Raw genomic sequence first — 14,710 nt, 5'->3', positions numbered from 1 at the left:
TTGTCGACCCTGCAGATCTCACGCGAGGTCTAGGAACAAAAGGCGACTGCTTCCATAGACCCCCAAACCAACAATTGCATAAACGTACCATTATGCACGTGCTCCTTCCGCCGGCGCTAACGGGTCGGGCTAGGTTAGCCCCCGAAGATCCATATCGATTGTACCAGTGTACTCGTTGAAAGGGTATACGGTGTACCCTTGTACTCGTTGAAAGGGTATACGCTGTATGTACATTTCGGTGTATGTACGTTTCGGTGTATGTACGTTTCGGTGTATGTACGTTTCGGTGTATGTACATTTCAGTGTATGTACGTGTCGGCGTATACGTCCGATGGATCGATGTGGTGATCGTCGTCGGTTGTCAGTTTCCATTCTCACGTAGCTTGATCAGCTCGTCGCAGCCGCCAGCCCGGCGATCTCCGATCTAGATCTGCTCCGGTGAATACTGCTTGTCCGCCGATCGCGGCAAGGATCCGGCGTCCAACCTTGGCCCAACTCCACCCCTCCCCTCCCACGGCCGCCATTCATACCTAGGGTTTTGATCCCTCCGTCTTGTTGTAGCCGGTCGATCCCTCAGCACCGCCATTTCCACATACCCCGGTGAATCGTAGCAGGCGTGGCTGGTTACCTCGGCGATCTCCTATCCTTCCCACATCCGGTGGATCGTTGGCCGTCACCGCGGTGCGCACGACAATACAGCGGCAAACGTCTGAGTCATCCACCCTCCGCCTCCCCACGATCGACATATAGGTCGATCCATTGCAAGGCAGAGCACCGCTGAGCCCAACTTCCCGTGGCCGCCCAGATTGCCACCGACGCCGTAAGAGGTTAGCCCCCCGTGCCACACTGTTATTCTATTATTATTCCATGTATACTTTATATGATGTATTGTCGCATTTGTGCTTAGGGTTTAATTTGTTGTTCAAAATTTTACCAATTTTTTTGTATATTTTTTGTTAATAATCAGCATTTCACAATGAATTCCAAGCCGAGTTTTTATGTTGATTAAGCCAGTGATGTTTGTTTTATTTGGACAGATGGACGGCTCTATGGCTTCTGGGATTGACAATGAGAAAGCAACTATAGACGTTGATGACTCTAGATGGGAGGCTTTTGATATTTCATCTTCAGAAGATGAATATGAAGTACCTTCGTCTGATGATGATGATAGCATTTTTGGTGATCCTGTATCTGAGTCTGATAATGTGAGTCACTCACATTTTCATATTTTATCAGTACAGTGTGCATGGGAATATTTTGTCCTTGAATTTTGCCTCCTTGTTGCAAATTTTGTAGATGGACATCGATGATGAAGACAGCATAAGAGAGACAGATGATGAACCCACTTCTGAAAATACGAGTGATGTATGTTTTCTTTTATCTTACTTGCCTTCTTCCAGGTGAAGATGAATATACATGTAATTTGCTATTTTCCTACAAATTGCGCAGGTTGTTGTAATCGTAAACAAGTGAGCTTACCTACTATGGGGATTCTGATTTGGAAGACTTTGCTTATGAAGAGGATATTCCTGAGCAAATAAATCATTAGAAGGGGGGGTTTCACAGCTGTCAAAATCTGAATGCAAAAGCGAAGTAAGATTTTATTTTGATGCATTGCAATGCATAATAGAACAAATCAAAGTGTCTGTAACAATAACGCCATGTTTGTCATATTTGTTTAGGTGACAGGAAGTTCCCAGTTGGACCATACTAAGCAGGAAGATAATAAGGATCCATATGATATTGATGATGAAATGAGCAGACAGCGAAAGTATGAGGCTGTAAGGGCCATGATCTTTGTTTCCGAAGAGGCTGCCTATTATTTCTACAACAAGTATGCCAAAGAACATGGTTTTAGCATTCGACGCGAGAAGAAAAAGGAACGCCTTGATGAATTAGGAACACCCACCATTCGGTATAGGCGGTTTCTTTGCTCCAGGGCTGGGCAACGTGAAAGCAAGTACTTAGAAATGGAAAACCGAACGTATAGGCACCGTCCTGAGTCTCGCCGCAATCGTGGTGCCCATTTCAAGGTGTCGTATAACAGAAAAAGGGTGTTTGGACTGTTCTGAGATTTGACGACAATCACAACCATAAGCCTGCTACAGCTGATCAAATCGCTTTTATGAGGTCTCATAGAAAGATCAAGGCTCATCGTAAATCTAGGATCATGTCACCGGAGCTGCTGGGATGAGATTATTCAACATTATGAGGACATTTATCAGTGACAATGGAAAATACAGCATGGTAGGATTTGTAAGAAAGGATCTTTACAACATGTCTTGCCGTGAAAAGAGGAAGATGCTTGCAAAGGGTGACGCCAACACAACCATTGGCATTATGGAGAAGAGGAAGCGAGATGATCCTGAATTCTTTTTTGATTACAAGCTTGGTAAAGGTGGAAAATTGTTACACCTGTTCTGGTGTGATTCTCAGTCTCGGCAGGACTATGCCGACTTCGGTGACGTGCTGGTGTTTGACAAAGACGTACAAAACAAATCGGTATGCTATGCCGTTCATACCTTTTGTGGGAATAAACAATCACCGCCAGACTACTGTTTTTGCATGCGCCATTGTCTCGGACGAAAAGGAAGTAACATACAAGTGGTTGTTAGAAACATTCCTGAAAGCCATGTATCAAAAGCCTAAAGGGATCATCATCGATGGGGACGCTGCAATGATCGCCGCTGTTGGTAAAGTCTTTCCAGGCGTGTGGTACCGTGTTTGTACGTGGCATATTGAGAAGAACATGAAGAAGCACATTGACTCCCTGGCTCACAATGAATTCCGGTCGCTGCTGTACTACACCACTTCAGAACAAGTATTCGAGGAGAGATGGAGGGCATTCGTCGAGAAGCACCAGACGGAATTAACCAAAGAATGGATGAAGAGGATGTATAGGAGGAAGAAGTTGTGGTCAGCCGCGTATCTAGCGAATGGATATTTCCTCGGAATGAAAAGCAACCAGAGGAGCGAGAGTTTGAACTCCACCCTACACACCCACCTTGACTTTGGACTGACAATGGTGGATATGGTTGTGCGCTACGAGAATAACAGTAGCCGTGTCCGGGAGGAAGAGGCCCGCCAGGACACCATAGACTCTCAGACAGTACCGGTTGCAGTTACCAGGTACAAGGATATAGAGATGTCTGCTGCCCGTAAATTCACTGCTACAAACTTCTACCTCGTTCAAGGGGAGCTGAAAAAGATTGGGGGCCTAGAGATTGTAGATCAACTTGGATGTGCTGGTGGGTTAACAACCTTCGTTGTGTCATGGATGAATAACCGTAAGTATTTGTTTTCAGTGGAGTACAGACCTGAAAGCAAAGAGGAAACAATAACGTGCAGCTGCCGAAGGATGTATCGGAAAGGGCTACCTTGCAAGCACATCTTGTTTGTTTTGCATTTTGTGGGGTGCTCTGAAATTCCGAACTGTTGTGTTCTCCGAAGGTTCTCGAAGGATGCAAGGTATGGTTTGCCCTCGAGACGCGAGAGTGATTTGTACGGATGGGGATGGGAAGGGGTAGCTGAGCGGAGAAAGCATAGCGAGCTTACCCAAATTGGAGCAGAAGCTTTTGATGCAGCATTGTGATGACCCACAAGTATAGGGGATCGCAACAGTCTTCGAGGGAAGTAAAACCCAATTTATTGATTCGACACAAGGGGAGACAAAGAACACTTGGAAGCCTTAACAACGGAGTTGTCAATTCAGTTGCACCTGGAAACAGACTTGCTCGCAAGGGTTTATCAGTAGTAATAGGTTTATAGCAGTAGCAGTAGTGAAATAACAGCAGCAGAGTAACAGAGACAGCAGTAGTGATTTTAGTAAACAGCAGGATTAAAATACTGTAGGCACGGGGACGGATGACGGGCATTGCATGGATGAGAGAAACTCATGTAACAATCATAGCAGGGCATTTGCAGATAATAATAAAACGGTGTCCAAGTACAAAGCAATCAATAGGCATGTGTTCCATATATAGTCGTGCGTGCTCGCAATGAGAAACTTGCACAACATCTTTTGTCCTACCAGCCGGTGGCAGCCGGGCCTCAAGGGAAACTACTGGATATTAAGGTACTCCTTTTAATAGAGTACCGGAGCAAAGCATTAACACTCCGTGAACACATGTGATCCTCACATCGCTACCATTCCCTCCGGTTGTCCCAATTCTTGTCACTTCGGGGCCATTGGTTCCGGACAGCGACATGTGTATACAACTTATAGGTAAGACCATAAACAATGAATATCATGATGAAACAATAACATGTTCAGATCTGGGATCATGGCACTCGGGCCCTAGTGACAAGCATTAAGCATAACAAGTTGCAACAATATCATCAAAGTACCAACTACGGACACTAGGCACTATGCCCTAACAATCTTATGCTATTACATGACCAATCTCATCCAATCCCTACCATCCCCTTCGGCCTACAGCGGGGGAATTACTCACACATGGATGGGGGAAACATGGCTGGTTGATATAGAGGCGTTGGCGGTGATGGCGGCGATGATCTCCTCCAATTCCCCGTCCCGGTGGAGTGCCAGAACGGAGACTTCTGGCTCCCGCGACGGAGTTTCGCGATGTGGCGGCGTTCTGGAGGGTTTCTGGCGACTTCGACTTCTCTCCGTGCGTTTTTAGGTCGAGGCCGATAAATAGTCCGAAGGAGGGCGTTGGAGGCCGGCCGAGGGGGCCACACCACAGGGCCGCGCGGGCCCCCCTGGGCCGCGCCGCCCTATGGTGTGGGGCCCTCGGGCCTCCACTTCAATTGCCCTTCTGGCTCCGTTAGTTTCCTGGGAAAATAGGGCCTTCTGCATAAATTCCGAGGTTTTTCCCGAAAGTTGGATTTCTGCACAAAAACGAGACACCAGAGCAGTTCTGCTGAAAACAGCGTTAGTCCGTGTTAGTTGCATCCAAAACACACAAATTAGAGGCAAAACAATAGCAAAAGTGTTCGGGAAAGTAGATACGTTTTGGACGTATCAACTCCCCCCAAGCTTAGCTTATTGCTTGTCCTCAAGCAATTCAGTTAACAACTGAGCGATAAAAGAACTTTCACGAACACATTTGCTCATATGATGTATATATTCTCATGCTATGGCTAATACTCGAGCAGTTCATAATGAGATACATGTAAATAAGATCATCTAACAGCTATGTCAATCATGGAGAGGTACCAACAATTAATAAGAAGCATCATGAATCATGTGTATAAGCAAAATTGTAATGTTCATAAGAGAGCATGATAAAGTGGTATCTCGCCCGGGCACCTCTGGAGTTCATAGAAAGACTAGAAGTAGTGATTGTCAAAAGATAAATGCATCAAAGTTATACCACAATCAATCATATTTTGAGACAAGCATATTGTACTAAGAATGACAGTTGTGCTCTCAAGATAGTGCTCAAAGAAATAATGGAGACACAACATAAAAGTAAAAGATTGACCCTTCGCAGAGGGAAGCAGGGATTAACATGCGCTAGAGCTTTTCATTTTTATAAAGACAGGAGTAAAATTATTTTGAGAGGTGTTTGTTGTTGTCAACGAATGGTAATGGGTACACTAACTACCTCGCCAACCGGACTTTCAAGAGCGGCTCCCATGAATTATTGCATATTTATTTGGCACTCCTTCCAACCTTTCTTTCACAAACCATGGCTAACTGAATCCTCGGGTGCCTGCCAACAATCTCATACCATGAAGGAGTGCCTTTTTATTTAGTTTTATTATGATGATGACACTCCCCCCAACCTTTGCTTACACAAGCCATGGCTAACCGAGTCCTCGGGTGCCGTCCAACAATCACAAACCATGGAGGAGTGTCTATTTAAGTTAATTAATTCGGGACTGGGAATCCCATTGCCAGCTCTTTTTGCAAAATTATTGGATAAGCGGATGTGCCACTAGTCCATATGAGAGTCCGTCAAAAGTAAATGACAAGGTTGAAAGCTAAACACCACATACTTCCTCATGAGCTATGAAACATAAACTCAAATTGAGAAGCATTTTGAAGGTTTTAAAGGTAGCGCATGAGAATTTACTTGGATTGGTTTGAAATGCCATGCATAGGTATTTATGGTGGACACTCTGGAATAACTTGGTTTTCATGTGTTTGGAAGTACGAGCAGCGTTCCCGCTCAGTACAAGTGAAGGCTAGCAATAGACTAGGGAGCGACAAATCAAGAGAGCAGTAACTGTCATAATCATGCTTGCGGCAAAATAAATTAACGGAGGCATAAAAGTGATACAAGAACTCTGAAGCAATATAAATCATCGAGGCTTAATTGACTTTTTGTTCAGTCATATGCATGCGTGAGCATGTGCCAAGTCGATATAAATGAATTATTCAGAGGAGGATACCACAATGCCATACTTACTTATGAATAAAACAATGCAAACAAACATACATGACATGCTACTCATATTAATAAATTGGAGCTAAACATGAGAGATCATGAACTACTAGACTTTCTCAAATAACATATACCTCACATGAACCAACTAAGCATGCTCACATGGATGAGCATATGTACAAAAATGAAAACAAATAGAGTTCATACCAGCCTCTCACCACAATCAGATTGTCGTAGATCGTCATTATTGCCTTTTCACTTGTGCAGCTTGGATAATATGAAATGAAAACCACGCTCCAGCCACCGAAGACCATTGAACTCATAAAGAACTTTACAAACCAGAGAAGAACAGCAAATATGTTTGGTGTTTTCAAATTGCAAATAAGAACAAGAGGAAACAAACAAACAAAGCAAAATCTTTTTGGGTTTTCTTATAGCAAACTAGCAATAGCAAATAAAGTGAAACAAATGCAAGAAACTAAAGCAAACAAATGGTGAAGAGAAATAACAGAAATATTTTTGGTCTTTTTGTGTTTTGGGAAGGAAACAAAGCGAAATCAAGAAATAGCAAACTAAAAGAAACACAGAAAAACGAAATGGCAGAAATCTGCCAAAACCTGACAGCAGTACAGAAATCGATTTTAACAAAAATCTTACGTTGCTCAGATCGAAAAGTGTTCAACTAATGAAAGTTAGATAACAACCTGGGGAACCTACACAAAAATTTGCAGCTCAAAATGACGCTCTGGCTATTTTTGACGATTTTTACAGTAACGTTCCAGAATCTGTTTTCAGGCAGCATTTCCCCAAATATCATCTTCCTCTCATTAGAAAACCACTCAAACGAACAAAACAAGTATGTGCGAGTATCCAGCAACCATAATATGCAAAGAATGAGTGATGCCGGTATACCTCCCCCCAAGCTTAGGCTTTTGGCCTAAGTGGAGTTCAATCCCATCGATCCCATGAAGTAGTGTCTCCGTAATATGAAGATGGGTCGTATTCCGGGTATGTGCTAGAAGAAGCACCCGGATATGTGACGGTGTGGTCGTAAGAGGTCCCGACGTCCTCGGAGTCATGTTGCTGGTGGAAGTCTCTTATCTTCAAATGTTCATCCACCTCCTCCTTAGTGCACGACCATGACTGCCTGTCAATACTCAACAAACTAGGTTGGGGAAGAGGGATTTCCTTCTCCTCCCCGTCAGAAAACAACATTCTATACACCATACTATCTAAAGTAGAGTCAGTAGTAACAAAATGATGACTCTTCATAGCAGTAATATCAAGTCTCCTAGGGGCCAATGGCACATCATTAGGATCAATAGGAAGATTAAGATATGTTAAAACGCGCAGTGCAATGGTTCCTCCAAAAATAGGCCCCCTGGTAGTCAGGCGGCGAGCAATAAGAGCACCAAGGTGATAGGAGGTTTGACCAGTAAGTGCAATATTCAGGAAAGCAAGATGGTAGCTAGAGATATTACTAGTGTTCTCCCTACCAAGAATGCTAGTAGCAATGTAGTATGCAAAATATTTAATGGCGGGGAGTTGAATGTTCCTTATCTTGCCCCGCTGAATGGTGCGACAATCATCGTCGGTGATCCCACGGTAGAGCTCCAGCAAGTCCCGGGGGTTGTCATCAATCCTACTTGCTGTACCTACAGGGGCAATATCCAAGGCACAACAAAAATCCTTCAATGGCATAGTTACAGTATTACCATAAATCCTGAACGCAACTGTTGGCTCATAGTGTTTGTTGTCGAACTGGAAACTCTCGACGAAGATTTTGGTGAGCAAGTAGTATTTCTCCCTTTCATCGCCCATATAAGTGGTTAACCCTGCCCTGTTGACAAGGGTTAAGAAATCCTCCAGTATCCCTGCATTCCTTAGAAAATCATAACATGGAAAAGTAGAAGCATTAGGAGGACCGTTGTCCTCTTCAGGCGCGAAGCTAGGCGCGAGGATATCTTCATTATATGATTGCCTAATCCGGGTGGCAGCCCTAGAAGGCCTCCCGGTGCTGGTTGTCCCCTTCTTGAACAACTCTCCAAAGCTAAACTTCTTCATAGCTTCTCTGAAATTTTCAACAAATGACATAAATTTTTTGATTTGGTGACATATAATTGAGGGAAACTACCATAGGAACTTGCTAGAGTACTAATCATGCATCAAAACTAGTTTCTACCACTTAGAACAAGCATGCAAGCTCACTAAACATGTTACCTACAGCAGCAAAATATTCAAGATGTACTCAACCAAACGAAATTCTACTCGGATGGGTGGAGGAGTCACATACCGAAGAGCAAATGTGCCAAATTTCAGACAGAAATTTGGGCTGAGCAAAGAGATCGAAAAATCCGGAGTTCTGAAGCAAAAACGCGAGAGAGAGGAACTTGGTACGAGTTTTTTCGGGAGAGAGACGGTGCTGGGAGAAAGAGATGGCAAAGTGGGGCAGAGGGGGACCCACACCACATGGTGGCGCGGCCACCTCCTTGGCCGCGCCGGCCTGTGGTCTGGTGCCCTCTGGTGCCCCACAGGTCATCCTCTGGTGTTCCCAGGTGCCTCGTCGAAAAATAGGACCAACGGTATAATTTTTGTGAATTTTTGAAAACTTTGAAAAACGCACATTTCTGGGTATTTAGTTTATTATTACTGGCCAGGAAAAATTTCGAAATCTTCAAATAACTAAAGAACTTTGCAAATTAAAAGTGCTACAGCAACTAGAGCAAGTGGAGGAAGAAAGAGATGTTGTTTACCCTCTCTATGCATACAAAAAGTATTTGTTAACAAGGTTGATCAAGTCTTGCCACCAAATAAATTTTACATAGCATAAGAAGAAATAAACCTCAAATCAATCATGTTACCTTGAATTGTATTGATATGGATTCAATCACGAGAGTTTGATATTCTTCCTTAGGCTCATATATAGGACAATCAATAGTTCCCACTTTGATAGTTCTCACATTAGAAATAGTATTAACTCCACACGCTTTCTCAATCTTCTTGGGGAAATAAACGGTATGCTCCCTATCATCAACATTGAAAGTAACCTTTCCTTTATTGCAATCAATAACAGCCCCTGCGGTGTTAAGAAAAGGTCTCCCAAGAATAATAGACATATTATCATCTTCCGGCATTTCCAACACAACAAAATCAGTTAATATCAAGCAGTTAGTAGTAACTTGAACAGGAACATTCTCACATATACCAACAGGAATAGCAGTAGATTTATCAGCCATTTGCAAAGATATATCAGTAGGTATCAACTTATCTAAGTAAAGTCTCTTATAAAGAGAAAAAGGCATAACACTAACACCGGCTCCCAAGTCACATAGAGCAGTTTTAACATAATTATTCTTAATAGAACAAGGAATAGTAGGTATACCTGGGTCGCCCAACTTCTTTGGCACTTTACCATTGAAAGAGTAATTAGCAAGCATAGTGGAAATTTCCTCATTGGGGATTTTCCTTTTGTTAGTAACAATATCTTTCATATACTTTGAATAAGGAGGCAATTTAATAGCATCAGTCAAAGGGATTTGCAAGAATAAAGGTTTCATCCAATCGCAAAATTTATTATAGTGTTCTTCTTCCTTTGATTTTAGTTTCTTAGCAGGAAAAGGCATTTTCTTTTGCACCCAAGGTTCTCTTTCATTACCATGTTTCTCAGCAATAAAATCTTCTTTAGTGTACTTTTTATTTTTAGCATGCTTTTCAGGTTCTTCTTCAACCTCTTCTTTATCAGGAGTATCATTCTTATCATTATCATTATCATTATCATGTTCATTACCACTTTCAGTTTCAGCATCAGAAATAGAAATACTATTAGGATCATTAACAGGTTCAGAGGATTCTACAACATTTTTATGTTTCTTCTTCTTCTTTTTCTTCCTAGAATGAGCACTAGGTTCAATGCGTTGAGAATCTTGTTCAACTCTTTTGGGATGCCCTTCAGGATATAGAGGATCCTGGGTAGAGACACCACCTCTAGTTGTTACTTCATAAGCATGTTTCTCTTTAGAATTATTCCCTAACAAGTCATTTTGCACTTTACTGAGTTGATCAATTTGAGTTTGAATCATTTGAAAATGTTTAACAAGCATCTTAACATCATTGGAGGTTCTCTCCACAATATCATGCAATTCACTAATAGCTTGAGAATTTTCCATTAAATGATTCTCTACTCTCATATTAAAATTTTCTTGCTTAACAATATAATTATCAAACTCATCTAAGCATTGTGCAGGAGGTTTCGAATACGGAATATCTTCCCTAGTAAAGCGTTGAAGGGAGTTTACCTCAATCATGGATGAAGGGGGAATTATCTCACATATATCTTCAATGGGAGGTAGATTCTTCACATCTTCAGATTTAATACCTTTCTCCTTGAGAGACTTCTTGGCTTCCCTCATATCTTCATCATTCAATTTAATTAAACCCCTCTTCTTCAATATTGGAGTTGGAGTCGGTTCAGGCGTAGTCCAATCATCATGATTCCGGCTTATTTTAGCCAATAATTCTTCAAATACGTCCTGGAGTTCTTTTCCTGAAAACACAACCAGCACAACTATCCAGGTATGCCCTAGACTCAATGGTTAGTCCACTATAAAATATATCAAGTAAATCATGCTTTTCCAAATCATGCTCAGGTCGAGCTCTAATAAGAGAGCAGAATCTCGACCAAGCCTCAGGCAATTTCTCTTCATCTTCCTGATTAAAATTATAAATTCTCTGCAAAGCAATATGTTGAGCACTAGCAGGAAAGTATTTGCGGAAGAAAACATCAAGCAATTCTTTCGGACTTTTAATAGAATTAGGTGGCAAATTATTATACCAAGTTTTAGCGTCATCCTTTAATGAGAATGGAAATATTTTAGCAACAAAGTAAGTACGCATCTTAACATCATCAGAAAACAAGCTACTAAGAGTAGATAGCTCAGTCATGTGTTCAACAGCACTTTCTTTTTCAGTACCACAAAAGGGTGTTTTCTCAACAATAGCTATATGAGATAGATCAAGAGAAAAATCATAATCTTTATCCCTAATGTTTATAGGAGATGTGGCAAACTTAGGATCCGGAGATAGTTTATATCTAACAGCATGTTCTGCAAGCAACTTTTTAATTTTTCTTGCATCAGTAGTAGCATTGCATTTTTCAATAAATCATCATTAAGCTCCACATAATCTTCCTCAGGATCATCACTAAAATAACCAAGTTCAGGTGAACTAACAGGTGTAGTAGCATTAGGAGTTTCAGTATTTTCAATTTGTCTAGACCTAGCAATTGTAGCATCTAGAAAAGATCCCAATGAACCACTATCATCAAGCACAGCAGAAACATTATCAATATTATGAGAGTGTTCAGATTCAGCAGATGTACCCGCATGCGAAGCATGTGGCGGTGAAACAAGTTTATCAATCACAGATGGTGAATCAAGAGCAGCAGAGGTATTCAGAATTGTACCTTTTCTTGTAGTGGATGGTAATATGGCGATCTTAGTATTGCGAGGTTTACCCATGATGGAGAATTTGCAGCGAACAATATTAATCCAAGTGAACTTCCAAATAAAGCTATGCTCCCCGGCAACGGCGCCAGAAAATAGTCTTGATGACCCACAAGTATAGGGGATCGCAACAGTCTTCGAGGGAAGTAAAACCCAATTTATTGATTCGACACAAGGGGAGACAAAGAACACTTGGAAGCCTTAACAACGGAGTTGTCAATTCAGTTGCACCTGGAAACAGACTTGCTCGCAAGGGTTTATCAGTAGTAACAGGTTTATAGCAGTAGCAGTAGTGAAATAACAGCAGCAGAGTAACAGAGACAGCAGTAGTGATTTTAGTAAACAGCAGGATTAAAATACTGTAGGCACGGGGACGGATGACGGGTGACAAGGGATTAACTTGTCAATGCCTATGGATTGTAGGCTAGGGTTTAGTTAGAAGTAGAGGGTAAGTAGATCTCGAAGGTTTCAGCCGAAAAGTACTCGACGATTGTGAAAACTAGGGTTTGCAGACAATGATTCGATTGATTCTTTGTCCCTCGACTCCCCCTTATATATGAGGTGAAGCCGAGGGATTCGTGCTATACAAGTTTACAGAGTCCGGGACGGTTTCTAACTCATCCCGCCAGATTACAAACAACACTTCCTATTACAACTCTATCTTTCCTTAGTAAATCTTGGGCTCCCGAATCTTCTTATTCTTCGGGTATTGGGCTTCCAGTAAACCCCGGGTACCATCTTCGGCAGGCCCATTTGGGATGCCTATGTCAGTAGCCCCCGAGATTTTGCTTGAATCGTAGAGTCAGGGAAAATCTCCATTGTTTATTTTTACTCGAAAGCTTTAACCTTTTATATTTCTTCACATAAAATTCTATATTGTACAGGGATACTGGTAATTGGGGCTAGTTCATCTGACGGATCAGGTACTAGTTAACTGCTCTAGTGGCAATCCGCAAAAACCTACTTCAAAATCACGTCCCCGGACATGATCTCGGGATACTGGTGTAAACGTCGACAGGTGCCGCTTAAGGTCTTACCATTCTGTCGAGTCCCAGTCAAATTTATCGGGTACCTAACGCGTCCGTTAGGATTTTTCTTCGTATCTGCTGATACGGATAAAAGTAGCAGAGCGCAGTCTTTGGCGATGCCACGCCCAGCAGAACGGATCTGGGGTCTTACCTTCGCAAATTTGCGGCATTCAGAAATTGATCGCAACTTCGGCGTTCTGAGAATATATTGTCGAGTGCTTTTCCGGCTGTTGGAATGGCACATTTTATCGAGTCATATATGACTTATATTGTTCTCCCGATGGGAGTATATGTAGAGTTAATTATAACTCGAAATATACTCTCTTGTTTTTCTATTTTTGTTAATTTCATCGGGCACGCGAACAGCGTTCCCGATGGGAGTAGTTTCGAGGCTACAACCAAGAACTTGTGCTTGGTTGTAGGCTCAACATTTTAGTCCACCTTGTCGCTATATTTTCATTACTTCCCAATATGATCTCTTTCTTCTTCTCTCTTTTTTTATCTCTCGGGTGCGCGAACAGCGCTCCCGATGGGAGTAGCCCCCGAGGCTACAGCCAAGGACTTGTGCTTGGTTGTAGGCTCCCGCAATTTCTATATTTATCATACTCGAAAATTTACTTTTTTCTGAAGTAGCCCCCGAGCATTTGGGCAAAAACTTGTATTTGACCAAAGGTTCCCGAGGTATTGAATAATTCTTTCTGTCGCCGTTTTTCTTGTCGACATACTTCCCTTAATCAAATTTACTTCATCCTCCTCGAATAGTCGTGATTTTTCTGCCCTGTGGGTCCATTGCTTCGACTACGTTGACACGTCGTGCAAGTAGTGGACACACGTCCTCCGCTTTTCCTGGCGCACGTACGGTAACGCCTATTTCAGTAAAAATACTCTTTTGCCCTTGTGTCTAGAAGATCCATCCTCACCACACGATTTCTTCATCCAACGGCACACTGCTTCACCCGAATCTTATATAAACCCTTCTTCAACCTTCGTTCATCCCCTCGCTTGCGCCGCTCACCTGTTCCTTTTCGCAAAACTTCCCCTGCGCCCAACTCTCTCCAATCTTCCGTACGCACATACATTGCTCTGCCCACTGCCGTTGATGCCACCGCGCACGCGTCTGACTCGCCACAGCACGCCGGAATCCAAGATGGCCGCCGAGGATTTTGAGTGGGAGAGATCCAAAATCTCCAATCAAGACATCAACACGCTGAAGAGGCTCGGCCTCATGACGAAGGAGGACGCCATCCGCTTTCCTAGCGAAGAAAGCTACCCCAAGCCTCCAATGGAGTATCGGGTTAGTTTTGTTGATCACCTGATCCGCGGCCTCTCTACCCCAATTCATGATTTTCTCCGCGGTCTTCTCTTTGTTTATGGGATTCAGCTGCACCAACTGACTCCCAATTCCATCCTCCACATTTCTATTTTTATCACCCTTTGCGAATGCTTCCTCGGAGTCCCTCCTAATTGGGCTCTGTGGAAGCGTATTTTCTGCCTCCGCCGCAATGGCTCTCACAACGTCACCTATAACATAGGTGGCGTTGTTATCTGTGTCCGCACTGATGTCGATTACTTCGACGTCAAGTTTCCTGACTCTGTCCAAGGATGGCGCAAGAGATGGCTCTACATTCACGAAGAAAGCGCCAACTCCGTTGAACACAACATAGTTCCTTTCGACGGAAACGCAAAAATCCAACGCCGCTACTCCTGGGACGCTGAACCTTCCGAAGAAGAGAAGAAGGCGACAGAGGCGCTCATGGCTCGTATCCGTCATCTTCAAAACACTCGAGGCAAAGAGCTATCTGGTGTTCAAATTACTGCCTACTTCCTT

At 42.7% G+C, this 14,710-nt stretch overlaps 1 protein-coding gene across 1 annotated transcript; it reads left to right on the top strand.

The window, feature by feature from the left end:
- Nucleotides 1–1,037: 1,037 nt before the first annotated feature.
- Nucleotides 1,038–3,592, top strand: LOC127339433 (protein FAR1-RELATED SEQUENCE 7-like). The gene is made up of 6 exons (XM_051365291.2): nt 1,038–1,205; nt 1,297–1,365; nt 1,450–1,461; nt 1,683–1,915; nt 2,226–2,502; nt 2,591–3,592. Exons 1-6 carry the CDS (start codon nt 1,038–1,040, stop codon nt 3,590–3,592), a joined length of 1,761 nt encoding a protein of 586 aa, XP_051221251.2.
- Nucleotides 3,593–14,710: the final 11,118 nt, after the last annotated feature.

This window comes from Lolium perenne, chromosome 3 (assembly GCF_019359855.2).
Source record: "Lolium perenne isolate Kyuss_39 chromosome 3, Kyuss_2.0, whole genome shotgun sequence".
In the NCBI taxonomy this organism is placed as follows: domain Eukaryota; kingdom Viridiplantae; phylum Streptophyta; class Magnoliopsida; order Poales; family Poaceae; genus Lolium; species Lolium perenne.
The sequence above is the reverse complement of the archived record's forward strand: the minus strand, read 5'-3'. Positions and strand labels throughout refer to the sequence as shown.

Coding starts and splice junctions, on each gene's coding strand:
- LOC127339433 (XM_051365291.2), top strand. CDS start 1,038: ATGGACGGCTCTATGGCTTCTGGGATTGACAATGAGAAAGCAACTATA. Junction 1,206..1,296: donor CTGTATCTGAGTCTGATAAT/GTGAGTCACTCA, acceptor CAAATTTTGTAG/ATGGACATCGATGATGAAGA. Junction 1,916..2,225: donor TTAGGAACACCCACCATTCG/GTATAGGCGGTT, acceptor GACATTTATCAG/TGACAATGGAAAATACAGCA.